At 41.7% G+C, this 25,513-nt stretch overlaps 1 protein-coding gene across 4 annotated transcripts; it reads right to left on the bottom strand.

Moving 5' to 3' along the window:
• Window positions 1-13,331: 13,331 nt before the first annotated feature.
• Window positions 13,332-25,295, bottom strand: casp2 (caspase 2, apoptosis-related cysteine peptidase). 4 transcript variants are annotated; one of them, XM_015950176.3, is made up of 12 exons: window positions 25,161-25,295; window positions 24,598-24,751; window positions 22,903-23,073; window positions 22,727-22,780; window positions 20,820-20,892; window positions 20,364-20,458; window positions 19,994-20,176; window positions 18,346-18,474; window positions 18,172-18,262; window positions 17,016-17,216; window positions 13,716-13,825; window positions 13,332-13,616 (listed from the first exon to the last, which is right to left on the bottom strand). In XM_015950176.3, exons 2-12 carry the CDS (start codon window positions 24,745-24,747, stop codon window positions 13,482-13,484), a joined length of 1,392 nt encoding a protein of 463 aa, XP_015805662.3. In that variant the 5' UTR covers window positions 24,748-24,751; window positions 25,161-25,295; the 3' UTR covers window positions 13,332-13,481. The 4 variants fall into 4 exon arrangements, with proteins under 4 accessions (XP_015805662.3, XP_054597005.2, XP_054597007.2 ...); XM_054741030.2 differs by having other exon boundaries at window positions 25,154-25,262; XM_054741032.2 differs by having other exon boundaries at window positions 17,028-17,216; window positions 25,154-25,262.
• Between the last annotated feature and the right edge of the window lie 218 nt (window positions 25,296-25,513).

Below are 25,513 nucleotides of genomic sequence, written 5' to 3'. Positions count from 1 at the left end.
GCTGGCTCTGTGTTTTATTTTTTATGAATACTATCTATTTTAAGTGAGGTCAAGAAAGACTGTTTTTATCTTATTTTTATACAAACATGCATTATGCCAGGCAGTAGGTTTTAAATTCAACTTAAAATGTAAGAAGATACGTTGCCAACATTGCTGTTAAAAAGCATTTGCACTAAAGTGAGTGTCGGGAAAACCAGTTGTAGTTTTTATGTTGAGGCAGTGGAAAGTGTTTTTGGTAGATGCTGAAAGTAACTAATAAAGTAACTCGTAATCTAACTTAGTTACTTTTTAAATGAATGAATCAGTAAAGTAACTAAGTCACCTTTGGAAGGAGTAATCAGTAGTCAGTAATCAGATTACTATTTCAAGGTAACTGTGGCAACACTGAGTAAGGTCCACTGAAAATTTTGTCCATTTTCTTACGCTTATCTGGGGTCGGGTCGCGAGGGCAGCAGCCTAAGCAGTGAGGCCCAGACTTCCCTCTCCCCAGCTATTTGGGCCAGCTCCTCCGAGAGAATCCTAAGGCGTTCCCTGGCCAGCCGTGAGACATAGCCCCTCCAGTGTGTCCTGGGTCTTCCTTCAGGTCTTGGACGTGCCTGGAAAACCTCACCAGGGAGGCGTCCAGGAGGCCTCCTGATCACACGCTCCAGCCACCTCAACTGGCTCCTCTCGATGTGGAGGAGCAGCAGGAGGGGCTCGGAGTAGCAAATTAATTTGAGTTGCACAGCCATAGTTGTGTTTGTACAGGTCAGTGATTCCGGGAACGTTTTCGTAGTAAAACGATATTTTTATTTTCTTCCCGTGTCTCTGTGAGTGGTGCCACGTGCGTGACGAGTCATGTTTTTAATGCGAGGTAATCAAAAAGTGGAACACTTGGTGAGCAACCAGCAAAACAAACAAACAATGGAGGGAGGACAGAGAAATGTACTCTAAGTCGTCAGACTTCATTTAAATCAGGGGTGTCCAATCCTGGTCCTGGAGGGCCGGTATCCAGCAGGTTTTGTGGTTTTTCTGCTCCAACAGGCTTGATTCAGTGGTTGAAACACCTGTGCAGCAGCTCATCAGGCTCTGCAGAAGCCTATTAATTAGCTGCTGATTGAAATCAGGTGTGTTGAAACAGAGTTCAAACTAAAACATGCAGGATACCGGCCCTCCAGGACCAGGATTGGACACCCCTGATTTAAATGAAATAAACAGGATAGATGACCTAAATAAAAACACACCCCAAACGAGCTGAACTCGATAAGGTTTTAACGTTCCTGCTATGTGGTTTTAAATTCTTGAACCTGTCAGCTGAGGGGATTAAAACCGGACCTGGCACATTAACTGTCAATCAAAGGCACCCTTTCTAGGAAACCGCATAACTCCAAGCTCCACCATAAGCCTCTAATTTAGGGGTGGATGATAAAGAGGTGGATGTGCAAAGGACAGCATGCAAGTGATCATCACGTGGAGGATCCAAAGAGAACAAACAACCCGAGCACGCCTCTTTATGTGTAGAAATACTTCCTGTTTGACAGAAGAATAAAACCCGAGCAATGACACTGCTGTAGAAATGCTTCGCAGATCAACGAGTTCGACTTCGCTAGGTGCATTATGCACACTAAATGTAAACGGAGAAGTAATCTCCAATCCTTTAAAGTCTTCAAACTTTCTTGAAAACTCACAATGGAGGCCCGCTAACAGGGACGAGGACCTGTGGTGGCGATCAGGGTATGGTTTGACTTTTGGCGTGCATGTGTGAGAATGTCCTTTGCAGGAGGGCAAACAAACATCTAAGCAACTTTCATTTTCTCAAGAAAGCTACCGTCAAGCTACTTATTTTTAGGATTAGAAAATTAATTTCCTTGAAGTCTGGTATTTAGGTCAGTGTAAAACCAGATCTGCCATCAGGTGTATATCTGAGAGCTCTGCCAAGTCCTCGTCCTTCTTACAAAACTCCTGAATCTCTGCTCTGAGGTCCCATAGTTTATGAACCTTGTCAAGGCTGAGCCATCTTACAGCTGTGTGGAAGCCAAGGTCGCCATGTTCACTTTCATGCTCCTTTAGCAATTCAGCTGTGTGTGATCCAGTGCCCTATGCCCTGGGTCAGAAAACGGCAGGATTTGGACTCTTGATAATTATTATTCATGATGTTCAGACATCTTTCCTCTGATTGGCTAAGAGCAATGCAACTCTATCACTGACTCCATTTGCTTTGCAATGTTGATGTTTTATCCCCATAAACAATACAAGCCTGAATGTGTTCTACCGTTTTGTGGGCTTCGCTAATGCTAACGGTTAGCTTCTACTAGTCAAGACATGCTCTGCTCTCTCCTGGCTGCAAAAACCAACAACAGCCTTCCCCCGGCATCACATTTGCAACAAGTCACATTTTCAGCACGAGAACGAGTGTAATTCATGGCTAAGAGCCATAAACGCTATGAAGAGAGGAGAGAGATGCATGTTGGAAACATGATCACCATTGTGAGTTACTGTAGGCTAATGACAATGTTAAGGTTTGATTGATAAAAACGCATCAATTCCCACCTCTAGTTCCTGATATTGTTAACTATTATATGTCCCTAAATAGTAAATGGTCTATATTTGTATAGCACCTTCTTAGGGTCCTACAACCCCTCAAGGCACTTCCCAACACAATCAGTCCTTCACCCATTCGCACACATTCACACACTGGTGATGATGAGCTACGATGTCACCACAGCTGACCTGGGGCCCAATGACAGTGGTGAGGCTTGCAGAACACTGGCGCCACCGGTCACTCTGACCCTCATCAGCAGGCAAGGCCGGTTAAAAAACCCCAGTGCATCATTTTCAGGAACTAGAAGTGAGTAACATCACAGCTGAGACCCAGATGGCAGGTTTTGGAGTCTTAATTCCTGATATTTGAACATCGTTAGAGATTTTATCAATATGTTTATCAATAACCCATTTCCAGTAGTCGAAGAGAAAAGGAGACAATGAGCAGACAAGTCAACCAGTTATAACTGTGGCACATGCACGAGGCAAAATGCCCCAAACATCTGATCACAGAGTTTATTTAAACAAATAGATAAGAATGGGAGTGAGGTGTGTGTGTGTGTGTGTGTGTGTGTGTGTGTGTGTGTGTGTGGGAAGAACAGTGTGTGGGTGTGTCTGAGTGTGAGAATGCTTCAGGACATTTGTGAATAGGATTAAAGCAATGAAATATAAAATTTCCAAAACAAACATCTTGCCCAGGATTGGCTAACAGCAACGCGACTCAACCACCTACTTGCAATGTTGATGTTTCATCTCCATAAATACCACAAGCCTGGAGGAGTTCTGCTGTGCGGTGAAGTTGCTAATGCTAACAGTTAGCTTCTATTAGCCGAGACGTTCTCTGCTTTCCTCGACGCTAAACCAACAACAGCCTTTCCCACTGCGAGTCGAGATGGCCGTTAAGTGACAGCGTGATGTAAATCTGTCAGGATTTTCTAATCCTAGAGTTTAAGGGTTGATTTTCTATCCGAAGCTAATGCAGGAGATAGGTGTAGGAGACTTTTTTCATGTTCAGCCTGCATGAAAAACTCAGAGTGACCGATTAGAATCAGAAATAAGATTTTAAAAATAGTCTTTCAGCGTTCCACACCTTTAATTATTTTATAAATACATAAAAAAATTAAGGTTTAGTATATATATATATATATATATATATATATATATATATATATATATATATATATATATATATATATATATATATAATTTTTACTTCTTTTGTTTAGTTTCTGATCTTCAGTAAGAGTAGAGTCTAAACATGTGGTCAACCTGCTGATTACAGAGTAAAAATGTTTTAGTTGGTATTTTAAATCGGTGTTCTTACCTTAGCAAGTTGGTCTGAATAAACAACCAGAATCAGATTTCAGAAATGTTATTCTTCATCAGAGTGGGACGGTCCCGTGATTTAACAAAAGCTGTCAGTGGAACGCTCCTCCTCTGTCTTTGTGCTGCATTAAGATCTAAAAATAACATCAGATTTCATGTCCACACATTAAGAACATTTTATTTATCTTATTTAACAGTTTGCCTGTAGACTCATCAGATTAACCTTTGACCTGTATCTGATTTCTTTTGCTCACATCTTCACTTTATTATAAATTTAACCAGACTTATATGTTTTGTAGAATATTTGTTTAGATATTTGTTTTAAATCAATATTTTATTAACCCAGTAGTTTAATCATCCACTATGATGGAAAAACTGTAGGTAAACATCCATTATTTGTGTTTGTTGTATTAATTATTGATGCTAGTAAATGTATTTTCTGTTTTTTTTCCACCACAAATGGGGACTGGTCCAACTCTTCAGGCTCTGGGTCTCGTTCTTGTCCTCTCAGAATGAGTCCATCCATCCTGGTTCTGGTTCTGCTGGAGGTTTCTTCCTGTCCAAAAGGACCTTTTCTTCCCACTGTCACTCTGTGCTGCTCAGGAAGGAAGATCCTGCTGAAGTGAGGATTTGGTCCAGTTTGCTGCTTTTGTATGTAGTAAGTTTGACTTGTTTGATTTTATATAAGTTAGTGAATCCGACTGTAATTTAGTGTAAACGGACACGAACCTGATTCGACTTTTTTGTTTCATTATTTAAAATTGCAATAGTAAATCTGCAAACAAGCTGACTTTTGAACGCAAACAAGGAACCTCCTCACCTCGAGTATCTTCCCTGGAACTCATCCACTGGAACCGGAAACCCACATTGCCAGAGGAAACGATAGAACACTAAACACCAGCTGCTGTTTTCTAGGTCCAAACGTCTTTTGTTCTCCATAATTTCAAATGGTGTTTTTCTTTTTGAGACTCTGGTAGTTTGTAGTAGCAACTGGCTGTTTTATTTTTGAGCAGAGGACTCTCACCAGTGGTGTTCAGTTGCTAAATACGCAGGTGTATAATGAATGGAGGACCCTGGGAAGTGCGGCGGTTGGGCGAGACCGACAACCGCATGGTCCAATAGTTGATTTTGGTCCGAGGCGTGTTATTGGCTGAGGTTTTTAGACCAATGTGAAAGAACCACTTTATTATTTTAATTCAGCACAATCTAATTATAGCTGTACTATGTTAGAACGTTGTTAAGAGCCATGAAATAATGTTTTAAGCTAACTTGTTTTGTAGATTTGCTAACTGCTTGTTTTCTGTAGAGTCCGGACACGGCTGGACGATGTAGAAAAAAAAGCATATAGATTAAAAAATGTTTACATTGATCGATGTCAATAATTACTGATGACTATAAAAAATGTAGAAAATATATTTTAAGTGCAGCCTTGGCCATTTTGTCATTTATTTATGATAAAACAAGTCTGTGTGTCACCAGACTTGATTTTTAATCAATTCTCTGCAAAAATTGCCAATTGACCATTGTGTCTTTTTTAGTCAGACTTGTAAAAATCAAAATATCACCATAATGGTTGAACACACTGTTTTACAAGTATTATTCTCACGTCATGTTCTGTTTTCATATTTTTATATTTTAAAGACTTTCTTGTCCATGAAAAGTTAACCGATTCCGCATCAGCCGAGGTATTCCTTAAATTTGAAGCATTTAAGCGGTAGTCTAACGCTATTGGTTAGGTCTGGTCGGCACTCAGTTTCCTATTGCATGGAGCTCTGCGGGGCAGGGGGCGTGGCTAGCAAAAGGAAAAAAAGACGTATTGCTTATATTATATCACAGTATATGATGAGATAATCACTTTTACAGATTTCTGACAAATCATACATCATTTCTGAAAGTAGAAAACTCAGGAAAGTTACTTTAAACCTCTAAATCATGGGTGGAAAATTCATGTTTTCAAGGGGCTGCATGAGAAATATAGCCTGTTTTGGGGCTGGAACAAGTGCAACAAGTGAATATCAGAGGAGGATATGCAAAAGAAGGCATGATCATTAATGAGAGGATCTGTATCTGGATTTATTCAGTTTCGTCACAGGGAATACTTGTTCAGAGATATGCGTAGATCCAAAGAGAGCCAACCACCTCTTCGCACGCAGAAGATGCTGGTACTCCAATAACGATACCGGTTTCATCCACTCCAGAAAATGAGACGGCAGATGAATGAGTTCAAGCTTGATGACACTGAATGACCAAAGTAATGACGACAACTTTTGATCATAATGTAATTTCAGTTGCTCAGCCATATTTAATGGACACCCTCATTGTAACACAGCAACACCAAAGTGAAAAAAAGAAGGTGGAGGCGAGAGATGCACGTTATTGGGATGCCTGACTATACAAAGATGAATTAAAGCTTCTCAACAGAACTAAAAAAATAAAAACACACCCAAACAGGCTGAACTTGAGAGGCTTTTCTTTTCTGATTAGCAGTTTTAAATCCTTTCTTTTGTATCTAGAGAATAAAACAGGGCCAGTCTCATACCTGTTCAAACATGGACACATTTATTTTTTTACGACTCCCAGCTCAACTATGGCCGATGTGATCTATATATTGCAATCAACCAGCACATGTTGGGTACCCTGAATAAACTGAAGCTCAATATACCGCATTCTCAACAAGTAAACGGCCCTGTATTCATTTCCCTTCATCCTATTAGAATATTATTTGCTCTGATTGTTGCACATGGCCATAAGTTTGGCTGATACTGCTCCTGATGCAGGGAAAACAAACTGTTGTAGATAATTACCACTGTGGATAACACCTGGCTAGACGATCATTTAGAAACATAACCTTCAAAGTGAAAGTTGTGTACTTGTATATCATGTAGGGTACTCATCACAGTCATAGTTACACATTTACTTTTGAATTCAGCAATCTCACACGGGTCAGTCAGAGATGGTCCGTGGGCCGGATGTGGCCTGTGGGCCGAGAAATGCCAAAGTCTCATCTACAGAGTTGATCCAGGCAATGAAAACGTTTGTATGTCTGGCTTTGCAGTCTTGGGCAACTGTTCCGCCAACCAGCAGCCGGTGTTGGGATTCTCTGGTATTTATTCTGATGGCTTTCTGTGTCTGTCATTTATTTCTGATATATTCATACATTTTGGGTGTTTAATCTTGGATAGCGGGTCTTGAGCAGTAGAGAATAACTTGTTTATTTATCTGGCTTTCATCTGCTTTGTGTAACTCTTCAGTCCGGCAGTCATGGCTTGAAGTCTTTAGGCCAGTGTCTACTCTATCCGAACTAGTGGATAATTTCACCGTACCATTGCGATATGTGCGTGTCTCCGTTTCGCTGGGTCATCCTCGAAAAAAACATTGTGAGGGACATTTCAGAGACCAACTGAATACATGAACTTAAAGTGACAGTGTGTAGGGGGCAGTACGCCTATATCATTGCAAGTAGGCAGTATTTTTGTGTGAGTAACCCCTCCCTTCCACTGCACGTGATAGCGCTGCGAAACGGCCGCAAAACGTACTACGCAGCCATTAGCCACCGTTATAGTGGATGAGTTCCTTTCCACAACAGCTAAATGTTACGTTTTGGACGCGCCCCAGAAGCGAGGGCACGCCATCATTACGTTTAGTCTATTTTTGATGCTCTACGCTTCCAAAACACGTCAAATTACGCAGTTTAGATCGAGTCAGAAAGGAAGTAAGACACAAAAGCAGTGTAGAACATCCGGAAACTTTCACAATAAAGGTCACGTGCAGTACGTCATTTCCTGTGAACTTCTGTAACCGATGTAAACAGAACATAAAATAACCCAGACTTTTGTGCATGCAGCTGTTTTTCTTGTTTATTGTGTGTGGACGTGTGGAATCACAATTGGTTTTGCAATTCTCTCGTGATTTTGGGATGTCATGGGATCAGTAATGTTCCGGGATCAGAGCTTTCACTCCCGTTTTGCTTCAGAATTGCTCCCGGTTGGGAAGAAGCTCACCGATGGAAGGCCGCAATTACGTAATGCGACTGTTTCCACAGCCAGTGGAAAACCGAGGTCACACTTTACCAACGGATGGCCTTTAGGGTCAAAAATCCCAGAGAGCACAACCTCCAGCAAAATGACAACATCAGACTCCCTGTCATCACTGGCAACGAGCGAAGAGATAAATGGGTAAATCAACGTTTATAATTGGTGAAAGTTTTGTAGCCGTTTGTTACAAATCAGTAAATGCATTTTGTCCTCACGGGCTGCCGAAGAAGGAAACACGGCGTCTAATATGGTGCCACCCAGAGGCCTAAACCCACCCCCGTGTGTTTTAGACCAGATTTTTATGGTTATATGTCATGAAGTTGCCAATATTTTTCAACAACTGAGCATTCTTTAATTCATTTTAAACATTTTAATGGATAATTCCAGAGATTAACAGTAAAAACTGCACATTGTCACCAAGTATGTACTTAGAAATGACCCAATTATTGATCAAATATATTTCCTACATGCTGTGCTGAAAAGTTAAATTATCCCAGGAGGGCATCAGAGAAAATAATGGAGAAGCACTGGGCTACAATGGGAACTTTTTATTGACTCGTTTTATCGCAACACGTCTGTGTGTGTGTGTATATATATACACTCACATCTCACCATACAGGTGTCTGACATTAATTTCCATGAGCCATAGGTCACATTATCATTCATGAGTTTACAGTTTTTCTCAATTGCTAAAACACCAAAATCCATTGACTGAAGAAAGTTCTCAGTTGCTTGAACTCATTAAGCTAACTGTTGAGCCTGTTGTCAAAACCTTAAACCATTTCACACGGTTTAGCGAAATTCTAAACACATTTTCATTCATAAAACCCATTCTGCATTCTAATGAACATGTCGTCCTTAATGGTAAACACAAGTGGCAAACATTTACCCATAACAAGAGCACAAATGTCATTGATTGAACACAATCCGTGAAAACCGATTTCACTTGTTTCAGATGATGTGACAACCAATATAAGCAAGTTCAGAGAGCAAACAGGTTGTTGAAGGTGGGAATGAGAAAGTGTGACAGTGGATAGAAGAATTCATGTGTGAGGACGAGGACGGGTGCGTATGCGAGGTGGGGGACGAGGAGGAGGGCAAGAAAGAGAACGAAGAGGAAGAGCAAGACAAAGAGTGGAAATATCAAATGATATCCGAACTACAATCATAGACCATGTTGTTGTCCATGGGCTGACAATGAGGGAAACAGGACTTAGAGTGCGACCCAGTTTGAGCCGATTTTCTGTGTCCTCCATAGTAAGGGCATTCAGAGAAGAGAACAGGTATAGTTTACTCTACCACATTGTATATGCAGCTGTTCCAATAGACATTTGCTAGATTCATCCCTGTATTGCACTGCATAAATGTTTTTGTAACTGCATATCTACTATTCATAGAATTGCAAGGATGCCTTGAGCGGGTGGAAGGACTGCTATATTCACTCAGGAGCAGGAGACCGATATAGTGGACATGGTCCTTCAAACAACACAATACGACTCAGAGAAATTCAGGAGCGAGTGATACAAGACAACACACTTCCAGGGAATCGACAGTGTGAGAATTTCCACAATTAACCGTGTCCTCAATCGTAACAGGCTGCGAATGAAACACAATTACAGAGTACCTTTTGAGCGCAACTTGCCAAGGGTGAAAGAACTGCGAGCTCAGTATGTGCAAGTAAGTGTACATCCAGACACATTTACAGTAATCCAGATTGTCAGCACACACTATATGAAAGACATTACTCTTGAGTGCAATCTATATAAATCGGAAGTGTTTACATTATTCCTAATTGTACTCTACAGCATAGCACGGACTCTGTACAACTTACACAATTCTATATTGTATTTCTACACAGACAATATTTGACTTGGAATCCTTGGACAGATCCCATGAGTTCATCTTTGTTGATGAAGCAGGCTTCAATCTTCAGAAGAGGAGAAGGAGAGGCCAAAAAATTATTGGACAGCGGGCCATTGTTGGAAGTCCCTGGTCAACGAGGTGGCAATGTCACAATCTGTGCAACCATGGTGTTATACATCATCATGTTACATTGGGGCCTTGTAACACCCAGCATCTTCTCAGACTTCTTGTCAGTCTAAGAGATGCATTATTTGAGCAGCAGGTTCAAGAGCAGCAGGGTGAAGAGCTGGGTCCCATCCCAACCTATGTAATAGTGTGGGACAATGTCGGTTTCCACTGAGCTGCTCAAGTGAGGGAATGGTTTATCATCAATGGGCAGTTTATGAACCTGTATCTCCCTCCATACTCGCCTTTCCTGAATCCGATTGAAGAGTTTTTTTTCCCTCTTGGAGATGGAAAGTGTATGATAGACAGCTCTACATCAGAGTAAATCTGCTGCAAGCCATGGATTTAGCCTGTGGTGATATAGGTGAGGAATCATGTCAAGTCTGGATACGGCACACCAGAGGCTTTTCCCCCCGTTGCCTCAGGAGGGAAAATATTACATGTGACGGGAATTGTGCTTTAGCAATTGAGAAAAACTGTAATAGAAAAACCAAACAAAAAGGTGTTTAACACCTAAATACAATCTGCATTATAATTTGAAAACAGTACACGGGCAGCGTAGCAGAATATACTTACGTTAATGTTGGGATGAAAAGTTTAGGATGTAAGTTTTTGATTTTTAATATTCTCCTAAAACATTCTTAAGAGCCATTTTGTAGGTTTACCAACCAATACTGATTAAAGAGCATGCCCTACCTCTTTAATACAACACTTTCGGTTGTAATCAGCATAATTTTGGTGTTAAAAGCTTTACTAACAATGCTAGCAGAGCTGTCAGAACTAATTTTATAAATTCTGGGCTAACAGAGAAATAATACAACATGAAAGCATCACAGTGGTTTTAAGAGAAATTTTGGCCCTTTCAATGTCCTATATAGCAGTTTTGCTGCACTTGGACTAGCTGTTATCAGTTATAATATATTCATAGAGTGGCCATAGAAGAAGTTCCCAACACCGGGTAATTATTTATAGGCTTCACACAGAAAAAGTCCTTAAAAGGAACCCAGGTTACAAAACGTTGTGGTTCTTAAACGACAAATGTTAGTATCAGTTATATTAAAACGGTGTAAAAAATCTTCTTAATGTCTTCATTTTTATAAAATTTTTAAGAATAGTTTAACTCATAGGTCGCCATTGTTGTTAGCGTTGCAATGCACTCTGGGTAGTGACGTCATGTGGTTGTACCCTGTAGGGACTGTTCAGCGACATCAACATGTCATCTGTTCAGCCTTTTCTACTTGAACCAGAGTTAAACGTTAACTCATTCACTGCCAGCGTTTCTCGCCGTTTTTACTGGGTTTTTTTTGAGTCACAGAACGCTGCGCGCTAGGATGATGTCGACGCCAAAACAACCAAAACAAAGCAGAGACACCTCTTACATCAGGAAGAATCCGCGCGTTTCGAGCTTTATCCGTTCTTTCATAATCCGTTGTTGAATTGTGATCAGCAGCTTTTCTGGTTCACGCCTCACTTTTTTTTACAGGAACGGCCCGAAATGATCTCCTAACACGTGGATTTTCCTGCTTCCTGATCATGTGATGTGTGACGTACGCGGATGAAGATCGGCTTTAGAGCTGAGATGTTTGTTCTCTCAGTGCGGGGGCTCGTTCCGATGCCCACACAGTAAAAACAAATGTTTAGATGACGACTTTAGTCGTCATTTGCAGTGAGTTAATGAGAACATCACTGATGATGTTTCACAAAACGAGCACCAACATGAAGAGCAAGAAGGGCGGGATGAAGCGAGAGCAGGACCAAACCGGTGGTGCGTGTGCGGCAAATGGTGACAGAGAGGGAGGGTGCTCACATTTTTGTCAACAGAAGTTAACGGTAAGCTATCGCGTGATCAAACTTATTTAATTATGAATCATTTGAGAATTTTAGCATCCAGAGCTGTCGTGTGCTTCAAGGATGATCAGGATATTCAGTGAAACAACTTTGATCATTTTTACAGATATTATATATTTGGAGAACACTGTATTGCTACACTTACTGCTTGTTTTAATGACGGGAGAGGTGAATGTTCATCGTCATCCGTGACACGAGTGGCGTGTCCGATGGTTCGCTGAACGTGACAGAAGCGGCAGCTGCAGGAACGGGTTGTCGGCTCAGGAGAGCGTCCAGCGTCTCTTGTCTCTCCGAGGGCGTTTAGGCTCCTTGTGTGGGAAAACGGTCGGTACAGCATTTAGTTTCCGCCTTCTCTTATACCCAGCCGCTCCGGTGAGCTCTTTAAGTAGTTGTAGTCGAATACAAGCCTCAAACGCATCAGGAGAAAACTGTTGGGAACACAGCCGCGGATGTGTGTAAACTCACATCACTCCTCTTGTTGCCCCGACTGGAAATTACATCCAAAAGCAGCACAATGCGGCATTTTACTTATTAATACGGTGAGCGGGTAAACAAACTCTAGCGTCAATAGCTATTCTTCCAAGAGCAACCAATATACGTCATCGCCCCCAGAGTGCGTTGTGTGTGGACAACATGGCGTCCTACGTATGTAAAAAAAAAAAAGTACTAAATACTACAGATTCATAAATAAACAGCAATATTTTGTGTGTTTCTAACAACATTTTTTGGTACAACAGAAAACTTGTGGCTTATTAGGGCATACACGTCCTCTTCGCCGGAGTTCCTTTTAAGGGATCAAATATCGCTTTAATCTAATTATTTATCTGACCATGGCACAGGACGCTGTAACTGCATGTTATTTATGGAAGACGTGCTTTATATTTACTATCGGTACAGTAGGATACACTATGACACTAAATATATCCCTCTGTCAGAGTCAAATGCTATAAAAGCAGAGAATAATGTAGCTGAACGACTCACGAGTAGCACCACGTTCCAGCCCACCACCCCGTAAGGGACAGGAAAAGCCTGCGGAACATAAGTGGGTGTTGTTGTAAAATTAAAACCTGACGGAGTATTTCTAAAACTAAACGACTGATTAAAATGTTGAAAACTTTCTTTTGAAGACGCCCTGTAAGTGTTTTCCCCTCACAGAGGAAACAAAATAAAGTTTTGACTTGCTTCGGTTTGGTCTGCTTTATGGCCGTCTGCTGTCGTAACAATCAAGATGAATAATTCATGAATAACTTGGATGACTGTGAGGTGATGAAAGGCGTTTGTCTCTGTGGTGCTGCCCTCTGCCTGTCGACACAGTAAAAACTACAGACATGTACAAATAAAAACATCGGCTTAAAAAAGTCTTTTAAAACCAACTTGATACAAAAACGAACCACAAAAATAGATCTGTGTAAAAAATGCACGTTAAAAGGAGACGTTGTGCAGCTGGAATGGACGAGGATCCACATAAAAACACCAAAACTGGCATACACAGAGAAATCCGTGTGTGTGTGTCATGCAGAATACATATAACACAAACACTCCTGTTTCCTTTGAAGACCTGTGTGTGTGTGTGTGTGTGTGTGTGTGTGTGTGTGTGTGTGTGTGTGTGTGTTATGTGAGTTTGTGGCAGTAATTGCTGTGAGATGAGCTGTTGTGCCGCCCTTTACTGAACGGTTCCAGTGTGAGGAATGCTCGGTGTGTTCCTCTAAAGTGCTCTGTTGCGTATCAGTACTGAGGCTGGTACTTGGGGAACAGGTACAGGTGTTTGCAGAGTGAGCTGGTGAACTCTGACATCTCTTTACAGCGATGGTGGGCGGTGCCCGGGGCGTAACCCTCCCTCTCTTTGATGCGTCTGTTGACCTGGAGACGGATATTGAAGACAGAAAGGATTGTAAGCTTTTACTTTTAATGAATAAAAACAGGCTTCCAGAATATAAAAGCAGAAGAAGAATATTCCACCTGAACAAGAATGTCTGCGAGGTGTGTGTCTTTGGAATGAAGGCGGAGTGCTGCGTTGAGTTCCTGGATAAACCAGGACCCTCTCTTGGTGTTTCGCATGGCTGCCGTACCTTAAGGAGCCAAAGACTAAACAGTGAGAACTCAATACGTCCAGAAGGGAAAAAACATTACAGACATAAGAGTTATACCAACAAGGCCCGTTTCTACTATTGGAACTTCTGGGTAATTTCACCAGACATTCTCTGTAGTTCTTTGGTGAGTTCTTGCTGTGTTTAGTTTCAAATTCCATCTTTCAGTTCTTTGTAAAACAAAAAAAAGGTTTAATTACCTGCAACGTTTCGTTTGCGGCTGCAAACATCATCAGGCTGACGCCGATGGTGGCGCGTCACTTCCTTCGTTTATCTGCGGGCAGCAGAGGACGTTGTCGCCCTCTGCTGCCCGCTCTCCCCTCTCCGACGATGCAGTCCCATGCCCGATCCAACGAGTAAACTCCATCGTCCCTGTTCATGGTCCCACATCCACGTCTCCATATCTCGATAGCTTCTTTTATCCATCTTTTGTATTTCTGTTGTTCGGTGTTTATGATCCTTGTGTTGTCCCAGTCCATTACATGGTTTTCTCCTGTGCAGTGATCTGTTACGGCTGACTTCTTTATTGTGCTTTCTGCTTCTTCTTTTGCTGTTCTCGTGTGTTTTCGACTTGCCTCTTTCTTGCACTCCTTTCTATGTTCTATTGTTCGTGTGTTGAGTTGGCGTCCGGTTTCTCCTATGCATGTTTTATTGCAGAGTTTGCATGGGATTTCGTAAACGACTCCACGTTTAAGTCCAGCTGGTATCTTGTCTTTTGGGTGTACTAGTCTGTTTCTAACTGCTGTGTATGGTTTTCTTGGTGTGTTTATGTTGTGTTTTTTCATTGTTGCTCTTATTTTTTCCGTTATGCCTTTGATGTATGGTAGGGTTATCGCTGGTTTTGGTTCTTGTCTTTCTGGGTTTCTGGTTCTTTGCTTTGGTTGTTTTTTTCTAAGGAAAACAACAAACAACAACAGAAATACAAAAGATGGATAAAAGAAGCTATCGAGATATGGAGACGTGGATGTGGGACCATGAACAGGGACTGCATCATCGGAGAGGGGAGAGCGGGCAGCAGAGGGCGACAACGTCCTCTGCTGCCTGCAGATAAACGAAGGAAGTGACGCCACCATCGGCGTCAGCCTGATGATGTTTGCAGCCGCAAACGAAACGTTGCAGGTAATTAAACCTTTTATGTGTTTTTAAAAGAACTGAAAGATGGAATTCTCTGTAGTTTTAGGCCATCTCAGGAACAAACCTGAACTGGGGTATGTACTTGGGGCTGCATGACTCAATTTTTTTTTTAAAGTCGATAGTCAAGTAATGAAAATCGAGTCGACTTCGACTAGTCATTGATGACGTCATACACCTGAGGCGGGTTGGTTCGCTGGAGTTTTTGACAATTAAAATTGCGCCCACATTTTCTAAGTTAAACACATCTCTTTTAACAACGGTAGTTTCTGCATCTTGCTTCAGCCTTCTCCCGCAAACTCACTGATGCGCCTGCAGCCTCTCGGCGTTCCTGCTGCTCTAAACATTAAAATAATTATTTCATTTTCTGTTCCTCACTTCTGATTACCTTCAATGGTGTCTGTTTGTTGCAACCAGCAGGTGCAAAAACTAACTTGTTTTTATTTGACTATTTTTCTGTCCTGCCTGTTTATTATCTTCCTGCATCTCCTCTCAATCCTAAAGAGAAACTGCTACCTGGGTTCATATATATTCACCTTATGAGTTACCTTTGAACTGCAGTTCTAAAAGATCTACCGACCGCAAGAACAGCGGAGTGCGCGCCGACCGCACCTGTGAGGTGCGTCACCGGAGGACAAAACAGGTGATGCGCTCCACTCCGCAGCAGCAAAACGCATCAGGCACAAATAAAAGACAGAAAACATAAAAGGAAATGAGCCGACATGAACGATCGCGTGTTTAATTTGTTTTTGAGGTGGTGACACCTAATTTGATGTTACTGTGGCCGTGCTCAGGACGCAGATGTCTGGAGCGCATCAACGATCAGAGCTCTGCATGCGCAAGCTGGTTAAGGTTAGGATGGGGTGAGGGGAATGTTAAATTGCAAGAGAGTAAATGTCACAGTTTGGTTAAATGTCCGTTTTATCGCAGGCGTCAGATACCGACGCGCTGGCACAGCGCGTCGCGTCCTAACGCGCAGGGGCTCGTCACCTGCTGTCTTTTCCGAGGACTGCATCTTGTCGGTCATTATCACGTGACAGCGACTAGTCGATGAAAGACATAAAAAGTCGCTACAGAGCAGTGAGGTCGACTAGTCGACAACCCCTAGTATGTACTCAGAGAGGTCTGGTAGAGTCGCTGGGTGGGACTTGTGTATAGCTCATGCTGACTGGATGTATTTAGGTAGGAAATGACATCAGCAGATGTAAACATTAAATGCTCTAATTTATACCGTTTGTGATCTCACAGAGCACTGTAAAAACCAGCACGTCTTCTGGTCAAAGAACGCCACTTTTTACATCACACTTCCACCCCCCCACCCCCCCAGATAGATTAAAGTAAGGCGGACTTTGACAGAATGAAACTTGTAATGTTATTAATGTCCGTGGATGCCTGTTGGCGCTGATCAGTGACGTCACTCACAACTGAAGCGGTCGCCATACGCTCATGTCTTTGCAAAGTCCTGAAACGGACCGTTTTGTACTTAGAAACAACATCTGAGAGGACGAGCCAGTGTACTTATCCTGTCACCTTCTCGACTTCCCAGAAGTTTTCCGTAACTTCTGCAGTGGAAACACGACCAAACGTGTAAGACCAAATGCACAAGTGTGGAGTAGTAAACAGAAAAAAATGCCATCAGGAATTTCCAGCACCTTTTCTTTCATTTCATTTTGAACAAATCCTGCAAAACTAATACAGGAAACAGGAAAACGTGACTAAGAAGGACATTTCCTTTGAAATAATTAATAAAATACTATCAAAGGTGTTCCAAAAGGAGCGATTTTGCTATCGCTTTAAACACGTTACTAAAACACTGCAGCAACGCCAAATCCACCGGGGGGGGGCAGCTTTTCTTGGCTTTGTTTGGAGGGAGGTGGAAGCTTAAATCATCTGCTTTTTCTAAATGCATCAAACTTTGTATTTTTTAAAATAGAAAAAGCTTTTGCTTGATTAAGTAAAACTACAGGACAGGTACATTTCAGATTTCCTGTATTACACCAATATCTTTTCATTTCTCATTACACAAAAACTCAAAACTTACAAATTCTCTGACCTTTGAGGGATGCGAAGCCACAGATCATGTCTGACCTCTGGGGCAACTTAATCCTGGGTCTCCTCATGTCCCCTATCTGAGTGGAGTCTGCATCCCCCGCTTCCTCCCTCCCAGCATCCCGCTGCTCGCAGCTTGGTGAGAGGGTCCTCCCCGGCCCGTCTATCTGCTCTACGCCACAGTCCAGCTCTTCTGAGGGACAAAAGGGACCAACGTAGCGCTCACGTTTAAATGTGACATAAAGCTGAAGTTCGTCTCATTAGAATCGAACCTTTGGATCTGTCTGAAACATCTACCTGAAATGTGCTCACAGTTATAGAATTACACTGTACTGTTCATTATGATGAAGTTTAATGAATTAGATTAGACATGCAACGTAAAAACCTGCAAGATAAAAACAGCCTTTTAGGCCTGTTAGTCCGACAGGAAGTGATCAGTGTACCCTCTGGTCCAGAGCATCATCAGGAAGAACAGGACAAAGAGATGTGACATTTTTGAGCTGAACAGCTGATGGAGGGCTGATAAAATGCTAAATAGGGATTATTAAAGCTCCTCCATAAACTGTTAAGAAATCAGGGTATCTGCAGGTTTAAGGGAGCCAAATTTAAGACTTTTTAAGACCTTTTTTACGGCCACTTTGACCAAATTTAACAGATTTTTTAAATTAAATTCAAGCTATAATTTCCTGCTATTGCCTGGAACCGGTGCAAACCACGTCGCGAACGTGGGATTAGCCATCCAGTCACCATTAAACTTGCACTTCCCCATGGCGCAAGCTCCCGCTAGCTCAACCAGCTAATGTGCTCATCTAAAAATAGCCCCCTTTCACAACCAACTGAATGTGCACGGTTCCACTTATGTTAACATCATACACAAAAAATGCTGAACACCAACTAGAAATTCATGAAAATTTTACAGAAATAACAGAATCTTGTTTATTGGGTCTTTGGTGTTTTAAGACCTTTGGAAACTCTATTTAAGGATTATTTGTCATTTTTAAGGATTTTTAAGGCCTTAAATTTGTAAAAGCTAATTTAAGACTTTTTAAGGACCCGCGGACACCCTGCAGAAGATTAACGATTAAACTTCATTCCTGCTCTGACCTGAACTGTTTACAAACACACATTTACATTATCGGTATCTTTACCTCCTCTGCAGGCCTGGATGAAAAACATCTTTGGTTTGTTTTGAAGCAGCGGACAGCGTGCGTTGTCAAAGGCCTCAAACACCCAGTCCAGCTGAAAGAGACCAAGTAATAATGTCATAAAACACATTTATTCCCTCTTAAAAGACACTTATTGATGAAAAAACCAACACTCACCTGAAGAAGCTGCCCGTCAGTACCATACACGGCTCCTTCCACTCCGTGGGAGAGCAGACACACCACACAGCTGCTCAAAGTCCGGTGCTCTGGCTTCCTGCAGAACGCCTCCATGCACTCCCTCATTTCCTGCACACAAATAAAGAGAAGTGTTGCTGAAACACACTCAGACTTAGCTAAAGGTGTTTTTGCTTTGAGCAGCAAAGCAGGTAAACCAGGCAGAACAAACAACATTTTGCTGCATCAATTCACCAACCGTACTAAAATATATACGCCCATAAAACCATCTTCAAGTTCAAGATACACAACTTACGGGCTCGACACACGGGAGGCGACAAACGACCGCGAAATTTGTCGCTGTCGCTTTTATTACCTGACACACGGGAGGTGATGCGCGGCAGCGGCCAGCGGCAAAGCCGGCAAAATCGAAACTTCTGCTGTTTTGTTTGGCTGTCAGGTTGGAGGGAATTGTCCCCCAAATTCCACTACCTCCGCTCCGGTCCGCCCCCGCCTTCCGCAGCCGCTCGCTTCCGAACTCAATTTTTACTGGTACCCGCTCTACAACAGCTCCGCTCCGGTGCGGAGACCTGAGGTGGGCAAACAAGCATGCGCGGGATTTTCGAGATCTTGCGATACAGTCCGAGCAATAAACGCGGAAGTTAGATCCAAACACCCGTTGTGTGGGAGAAGCATCGAAATGAACAGTTTAATCTGCCCATCATTTGTGTTGAGAGATCAGCAGTGTTTGGATCAACAAAGTGTGACTACTTTGATAGTGGAAACTGTATATATGGCTTACTTTTGTGCATTTAAACTTCAGCCGCCATTGATAGTGGTTAAAAGTTGTTAAACCTGTGCATATGAAACAAAAAAAGCCTTTTGTTTATCGATTTATTGTGAAAAACGGAAGTTGTGCTTGCTCCTTTTCCTGTTGGGCGGTTGTGATTTCTGTCCATTTACTGCGGAGGTGCTCCGGCGTCCGGCGAAAATAGGATCGATTCTATTTTTGCCGGACGCCGGAACAGAGGGCGCCGCACGGCGCCGCACTGTCGGACCACGGCCGCAGTAGTGGAATTGCTCTGATTGACTAGAACGGGACCGATTTTGCTCCGGCGTTCGTGTCGGAGCGGAGGTAGTGGAATTTGGGGGTAAGGATATTTAAGAGGTTCAGAGTTAATAAAGTGGTAGATATGATGTTTCACAAGGTGCTGCTAGAGTTATGTGAAATCTTACTTGTGATTTTACTATAAAGCATAATAATAATCAACTTCTCCTCCATGTTTGCTCGGAGATGCACGGAGCATCCTGTCCGCTCATTGGTCAGTGAATGAAACCTCCGTTGATTGGTTCTCGTCCAAGCGACAGCGATGAAAAGTTGAAAATGTTTCAACTTTCGGGGATTGCGTCGCTGGGTCGCCTGTGCACGACACGTGCACGAGCGCAAAATTTCACACGCACGTTTTTCACGTTTCGCTTGGTAGGAGGGAGACCCGCGATTATCGCTTTGTCTCATTGAAAATGAATGGAGGAGAGGCGATGTCGCCTCCCGTGTGTCGAGCCCATTACTCTTCTTTCAGCTTGTTTTCCTTTTAGGTTTATTTTCTAAAAAGAAATTAATTAAAAAAAAACAATAATCCTATATTTTCACCTGAGCGGTAAGGTCTCTGTGGACACTGGCGATGTAGTCCAGCTCTGTGAAAACCTTCCTGAGGACCTCTTCATCCACCTCACCTCCCTTCCTTCGGTCGAGGTCGACAGCAGTACGAGAGTCAAAGGTCACGTTACTGATGATCAAGGCCAAGCCTCGAGGAGAAGACGTCATACTGTAAGACTGGGAAAAAGGGAGTCAAACTGAAAAAAACGTATATATTTAAACAAATATGAAGAAATCCAACTTCTCTAAAACTATTTTTTACCAACAGATAAAATTCTCAGACGATCTGTTTATTCTCACTTATTGTCCGTGGATAAAAGAGTAAAACATCATGCAGAGCTGACGCTTAACAGAGGTCGTGTACCTGCTGGCGGCGAGAGAAATAAAAGTCAGATGTGCACGGGAGAACGGGAGTGTTGATGATGGGACTGTCGGCATACAAACTATACTCCATAGACTCTGCAGCAAACAGACAACACACACAACTTAAAACAGGAATCTGTCACAAGGCAAAGCTCACCAACAGCCCAGCTAGCTGTGCTGTGGCAACAAACATTGTGCTTCATTGTTGTGAATGAGTCACTGGAGAGGCGTGGCATGCAGAGACGGGCAGCATCAGCCCAGCCCCTACCGTAATCTCTACAATAGAGGCAGAATAAGAAAACTATGCGCATAACTTGGATAATAAAATCAGATTTTAAGCGATCTTTTCTAAAACTGGACATGGAATAAAGCCTTCTTGTCCAGACACTGCTCTGTCGTCTCCAAGGAAACAGACACTAACAACCTTGGACACATAAACACAGACGATAAAACTCACCATGATGTGTTCTTGCTCTCTTTACTGCAGACTCCTCCTGAGTTGGAAGAGGAAGCGGAGACCTCTCAGTTCTCTGAAATGTAAAATCGTTAAAGACTCAGCATCAGCTGCTAAACATGAGTGACACTAAAAAAAGATGAAAACATTAACTGTGAGATCGGTAATTTTAAACCAACTCCTGTCAGCAGGGCCTCTGGTTGAGTAATAAGAGCTACACATTTAGCTGCTGATCCCTTTCTCTTGTCTCTGTCCCCCTCCCTGACCAGAGTCCATCCTGTTAATGACGACTCTGAGCATACTTGGCTGCTCTGAAGGGAATGATGAGATGCTTCTCACTTCACTCATTTCCTCTCTATCTAATGAAAACACCTGCAAAAAAATAAATAAATAAAAAAAACGAGCACATTACTGAAGTCTAGATCATTCTACATTAGCGATGTCCCGTTCCGATATTGATATCGGTCCAAAAACAATGTATCAGATTATATCGGACTGCATCAAAAATCTCCAATATCAACAGTACATTCGGCTTTAAATTCTATTCCAGCAATTCTATCCATCAGCGCACAGATCCAGCACGCAAAATCCACATGATCAGAGCATTGTGTGCTGGTGTAACGGTGCTGTTTTTCCCCCTCCTCTGCACAGGACTAGTCTGCATGAGATATGGTCTCAAGGTCTCATGCATTCGCTCTAACCTGCTTATTTTCAGCTCAGCAGAAGAATGAACTCTTTTCTTTTAATTAATCAACTCTATTTTAATAAAGCTAATCCAACCAAGTGTTAGTCAACAAATAAGATGCGACCGATCTGTGAAATTAAAATATTAACTACTTCATTATCCTATAGAATATAAAGGTACTGTGACTTTAAATGTTCCAACAGGACTCATTTCACGTAGCATTAAAAGACATGGCACATTACTTCCACTGATCCGGTCAGAATCTGCCAGATCTGATGGAGGCGGGGTTTTGATGGTGTTTGGTAACTCTGTCATCTTTTCATTCGACCATAAACCAAAACATCCAAAGTATAAAACTATGCCCACGTCATCTCTAACGCCGGTTCAAAGCGTTACAGAGAAGTTGTCGGAGTGGCCAATCCGTAACTTTCCTCTTCAACTGAAAGAACAACGACAAGCTGGAAAATTTGTTTTTGTTCCAACTGCTGCAACGGTTCCTTTCAGAATAAAAGCTGAACCATCAAGACAGGCTCGGGTCTCACCAGACGCCAAAAAATTGTCGCGACCCGGAAGTATCTCACAGACTGGACTGATCGGAACCGCTGCTTTTCCTACCGGCTCGATTCCAGAGAAGGTCAAGCTGGACCTTGACATTCCTGATCTAAAGGGGACTTCCTGAAGGGTAGGTAGACCGGCAAATGGCGTCGAATTATGAATCTCCTAACCAAAGCTTAATGCGAAGACATCACCTTCAGTTCCCATCAGAACTAATCGCAGCTTCGGATTTGCTGGTTCTGACCAACATCACACGTCATCCCATTCACCGTCTCATCCACTTTAGTTACACCATGCATTTAGTGCTTAAAGTCAGTCTAGTTTAATTTGTTTAGTAATAAACTTCTTAACTTTTAAACTTGACTCTCTCTCTTCTGTTGTCTCTGAGTGAATACGAAGCGGTTATCTAATCCCTGCATTAAAAAGATCCAACCTTCTGGTTTAAATAACCTCACAGATCCGTAAGGTGGATTTCACATTTCCTATGGAATCCTACGTCTTATGGATCATTAAATAACATGTAATTTAAATCATTACACTAGCAAAGTAGCAAGGAACAATGTCGGCCATGTGGCTGTCTAGCATAATAGGATACACCATGACGTTCTTCAAGAAGGAATGTCAGTTTTAATCTTGTGATGTTTTACTAGATTTTTTGCTCTTCGCTCACCTTTCTCTCCAGTGGCCCTGCCTTTCTCTCTGGCTCTTTCTCAGGCTGAAAACTCTACGAGCAGAAAACTCAGTCGTAAAGCATTTCTGCGATGAAAACTTTAGACTTAAGGTTAATTTTTTTTGTTTGTTTTTTTGCAGAAACGTATGCTGATTAACAGCAAGACACATACTCACATCCACATGAGTCTCTCTGTCGTCCTTCTCGAGCTCTTGTGTAAGCAGGTCACACAGGTGCTGCTGCTCCGTTACTCGGAGTGCGGAGCAGAAGCTGCTGAAGGCTCTGGGTCCTCGCTTTGGCAGGAGAAGAGTCAAATGAAAGCTGCGTTTCTGAGACGTTGGTTCAGCCTAAAGTCAGAAGAAACGAATAAGATGTAGGGTAAACAACTGATGAGGAACTGAATCGTTTGTGCTTCTTATACTTTTCAACACTGTTTCACTGCTAGAGGTCATTACAATTTACAACTAAACCTCACTCTTCATGCTATAAAAGTTTGGTCTGTTAGCAGTTTATATGATATTTTGTAGTTAATTTAATTTTTGAACAGGTTAAGTTTTAGAAATTAATTAGCTTCATTATTCATTTTAACATATTTGAATGATGTAGCTGCATTTGATCCATATCTATCTATCCATCTATTAGGGATGTAAGAAAATATCGATATGGCAATATATCGTGATATTTTTTCCTGCGATTATTACATCGATATTCAAAAGCCGCGCATCTAATTCTTGAAAGAATTTACATGCAAACATTTGTGTATTTTCTTTCGTTTTGTGCAATTCAATCGCCACCCGCTAGTTGGCAGCAGTGTGCAACGGGTTTTGTTTCTACCATTGAAATCCCTCCATCATGGTTCAGATACCTCACGTTAAACATGTTACGTATCAGTTTGGACTGTTTATTGAACATTCTTACAATAAACTCAGTAAAAAAATTGCTTGTAACGTCTGACTGAATGTATCGCAATATATCGTGATATATCATATCGTCTCCCCTGTATCGTGATACGTATATCGCCAGAATTTCAAAAATACACATCCCTGCTATCATCTATCTATCTATCTATCTATCTTAAAATATAATTACAAATAACAGACTTTGTTACATTATTCACTAATGTCTTCCTATCCATTTGGGTGCACATTTTGATAAATGAGTCTGTTAATTTGCTTCGTTTTATTTATTTTTTCTTTCACATGACTTGTTTTTCCAGATGTTGGATTTTTTATTTTATTTAAACACTAACATACACAGTAGGAGTAGAATATACTGGGCCGATGTTCATCATTTTTTAATACATCTCATTGGTCAAAATACTAGAGCCAATTTAAAGTCAGGCACATCTGCAGGCATCCCAGTGCTGCTGTCAAATTTTGTTTAAATGAATGTTACTAAAAAACCTGTTTAATAAATGACATAATGCAATATTTTCAGCTGACATTTATTTTTATTTACCTGTTTTGTTTACTTAAGTCTTGGTCTGTTTATTCATTTGATTAACTTTGGAGAAGTGCTTGAATTTAACACTGAGTAGTGCGCAACAATAAGATTCAAGAGTCTTAAATTCAGTGTTTAAAAGCTGATTCGGGTTCAGTGATGTTGTATATCAGTTGTTATTAGTGACATTCTAGCATGCAAATAAGATGGCAATGGCCATCAGCTGACCTACATATCTGCATCTGTAGTAAAAACATATCGGTTGATCTCTATTACGTAGATTATGTTTGAATAATCACATTATTGCATCAGATGTGTGAAATAATCACATCCAGTGTGTTCAAAAAGTCCTATTAACCAGTTAATAATTGTAACACACCAGGAAGCAAACTCGAGAGGCAGATAGAGCCTCTGTTTAGTTGCTCACATACCAAGATAGTCTCTGCCATGCTCTCAGTTAGGATGTTGTCTGCCAGCAGCGACTGTACGAGCGCCTCATCCACCATCAGCTGCTTGCACAGAGCATAAGAGCTTTTCCGAATAGCCAGCCTGTGCTGCTCCAGCATGCCGCACCCCAACATTATCCTGCAACACACCGTTTACTGATGACAACACACGCATCATAAAACCACGACGCTGCGCCCAAACAGCTCCCCGTTTACGCATTACCCTCTTTAAAAGCTATACCCAGACTTGTTGCGTTACATGTATTTGACATAACATGAGAATAAAACATCGTGCAGCTTAGTAAACAATATGTGCGTTAAGTTAAACGAAATTGGGAATCGATAGCAAACAATAAATAAGTGCCGAGTGGGGAATATTCGGTCTGTGTTTGAAAAAGTCCAAGTTTAATTTAAAAGCAATGTTCAAACGAACCTTGTAAAGGCAGCTAGATTCCGATGCTATAATGCTAGCTAGCCATGCTCTCACGAGCTAACTTCGAGTGTTTCTGCATAGCTTTAATTTAATTCTTTATAAACCTACATCCTACCGTTGTTTTGTGTCTGCAACCGGCTACCGAGCCGCCAGAGGGAAATATTAGTCTTTTCGCCTTTCACCCAGCTTCAACTGTCTTAAAATCTTTTTTTTTCTCATCAGATCAACTTCCGCGGGGTACGTTACACGCAATAAATGAAGGCGGAGCTACATGACATTTTTTTGGAAATCTAACCAATCAGCACTCCGCGAATTTTGAGTAACGTTACTAGAAGCCAATGAAAAGAGTCATAACAGGCAGTTCCTCCAACTATAAACTGCTCTAAAAAAGAGAAAGTGGAGTTTTGAATTTGAATAGTTGACCAATAGTCACAAATCTATATCTGACAGATGGGATTTCAGGGAAAA

This window comes from Nothobranchius furzeri, chromosome 5 (genome assembly GCF_043380555.1).
Source record: "Nothobranchius furzeri strain GRZ-AD chromosome 5, NfurGRZ-RIMD1, whole genome shotgun sequence".
NCBI lineage: Eukaryota > Metazoa > Chordata > Actinopteri > Cyprinodontiformes > Nothobranchiidae > Nothobranchius > Nothobranchius furzeri.
Note: the sequence above shows the minus strand (reverse complement) of the source record. Positions and strands in the feature narration are given on the sequence as shown.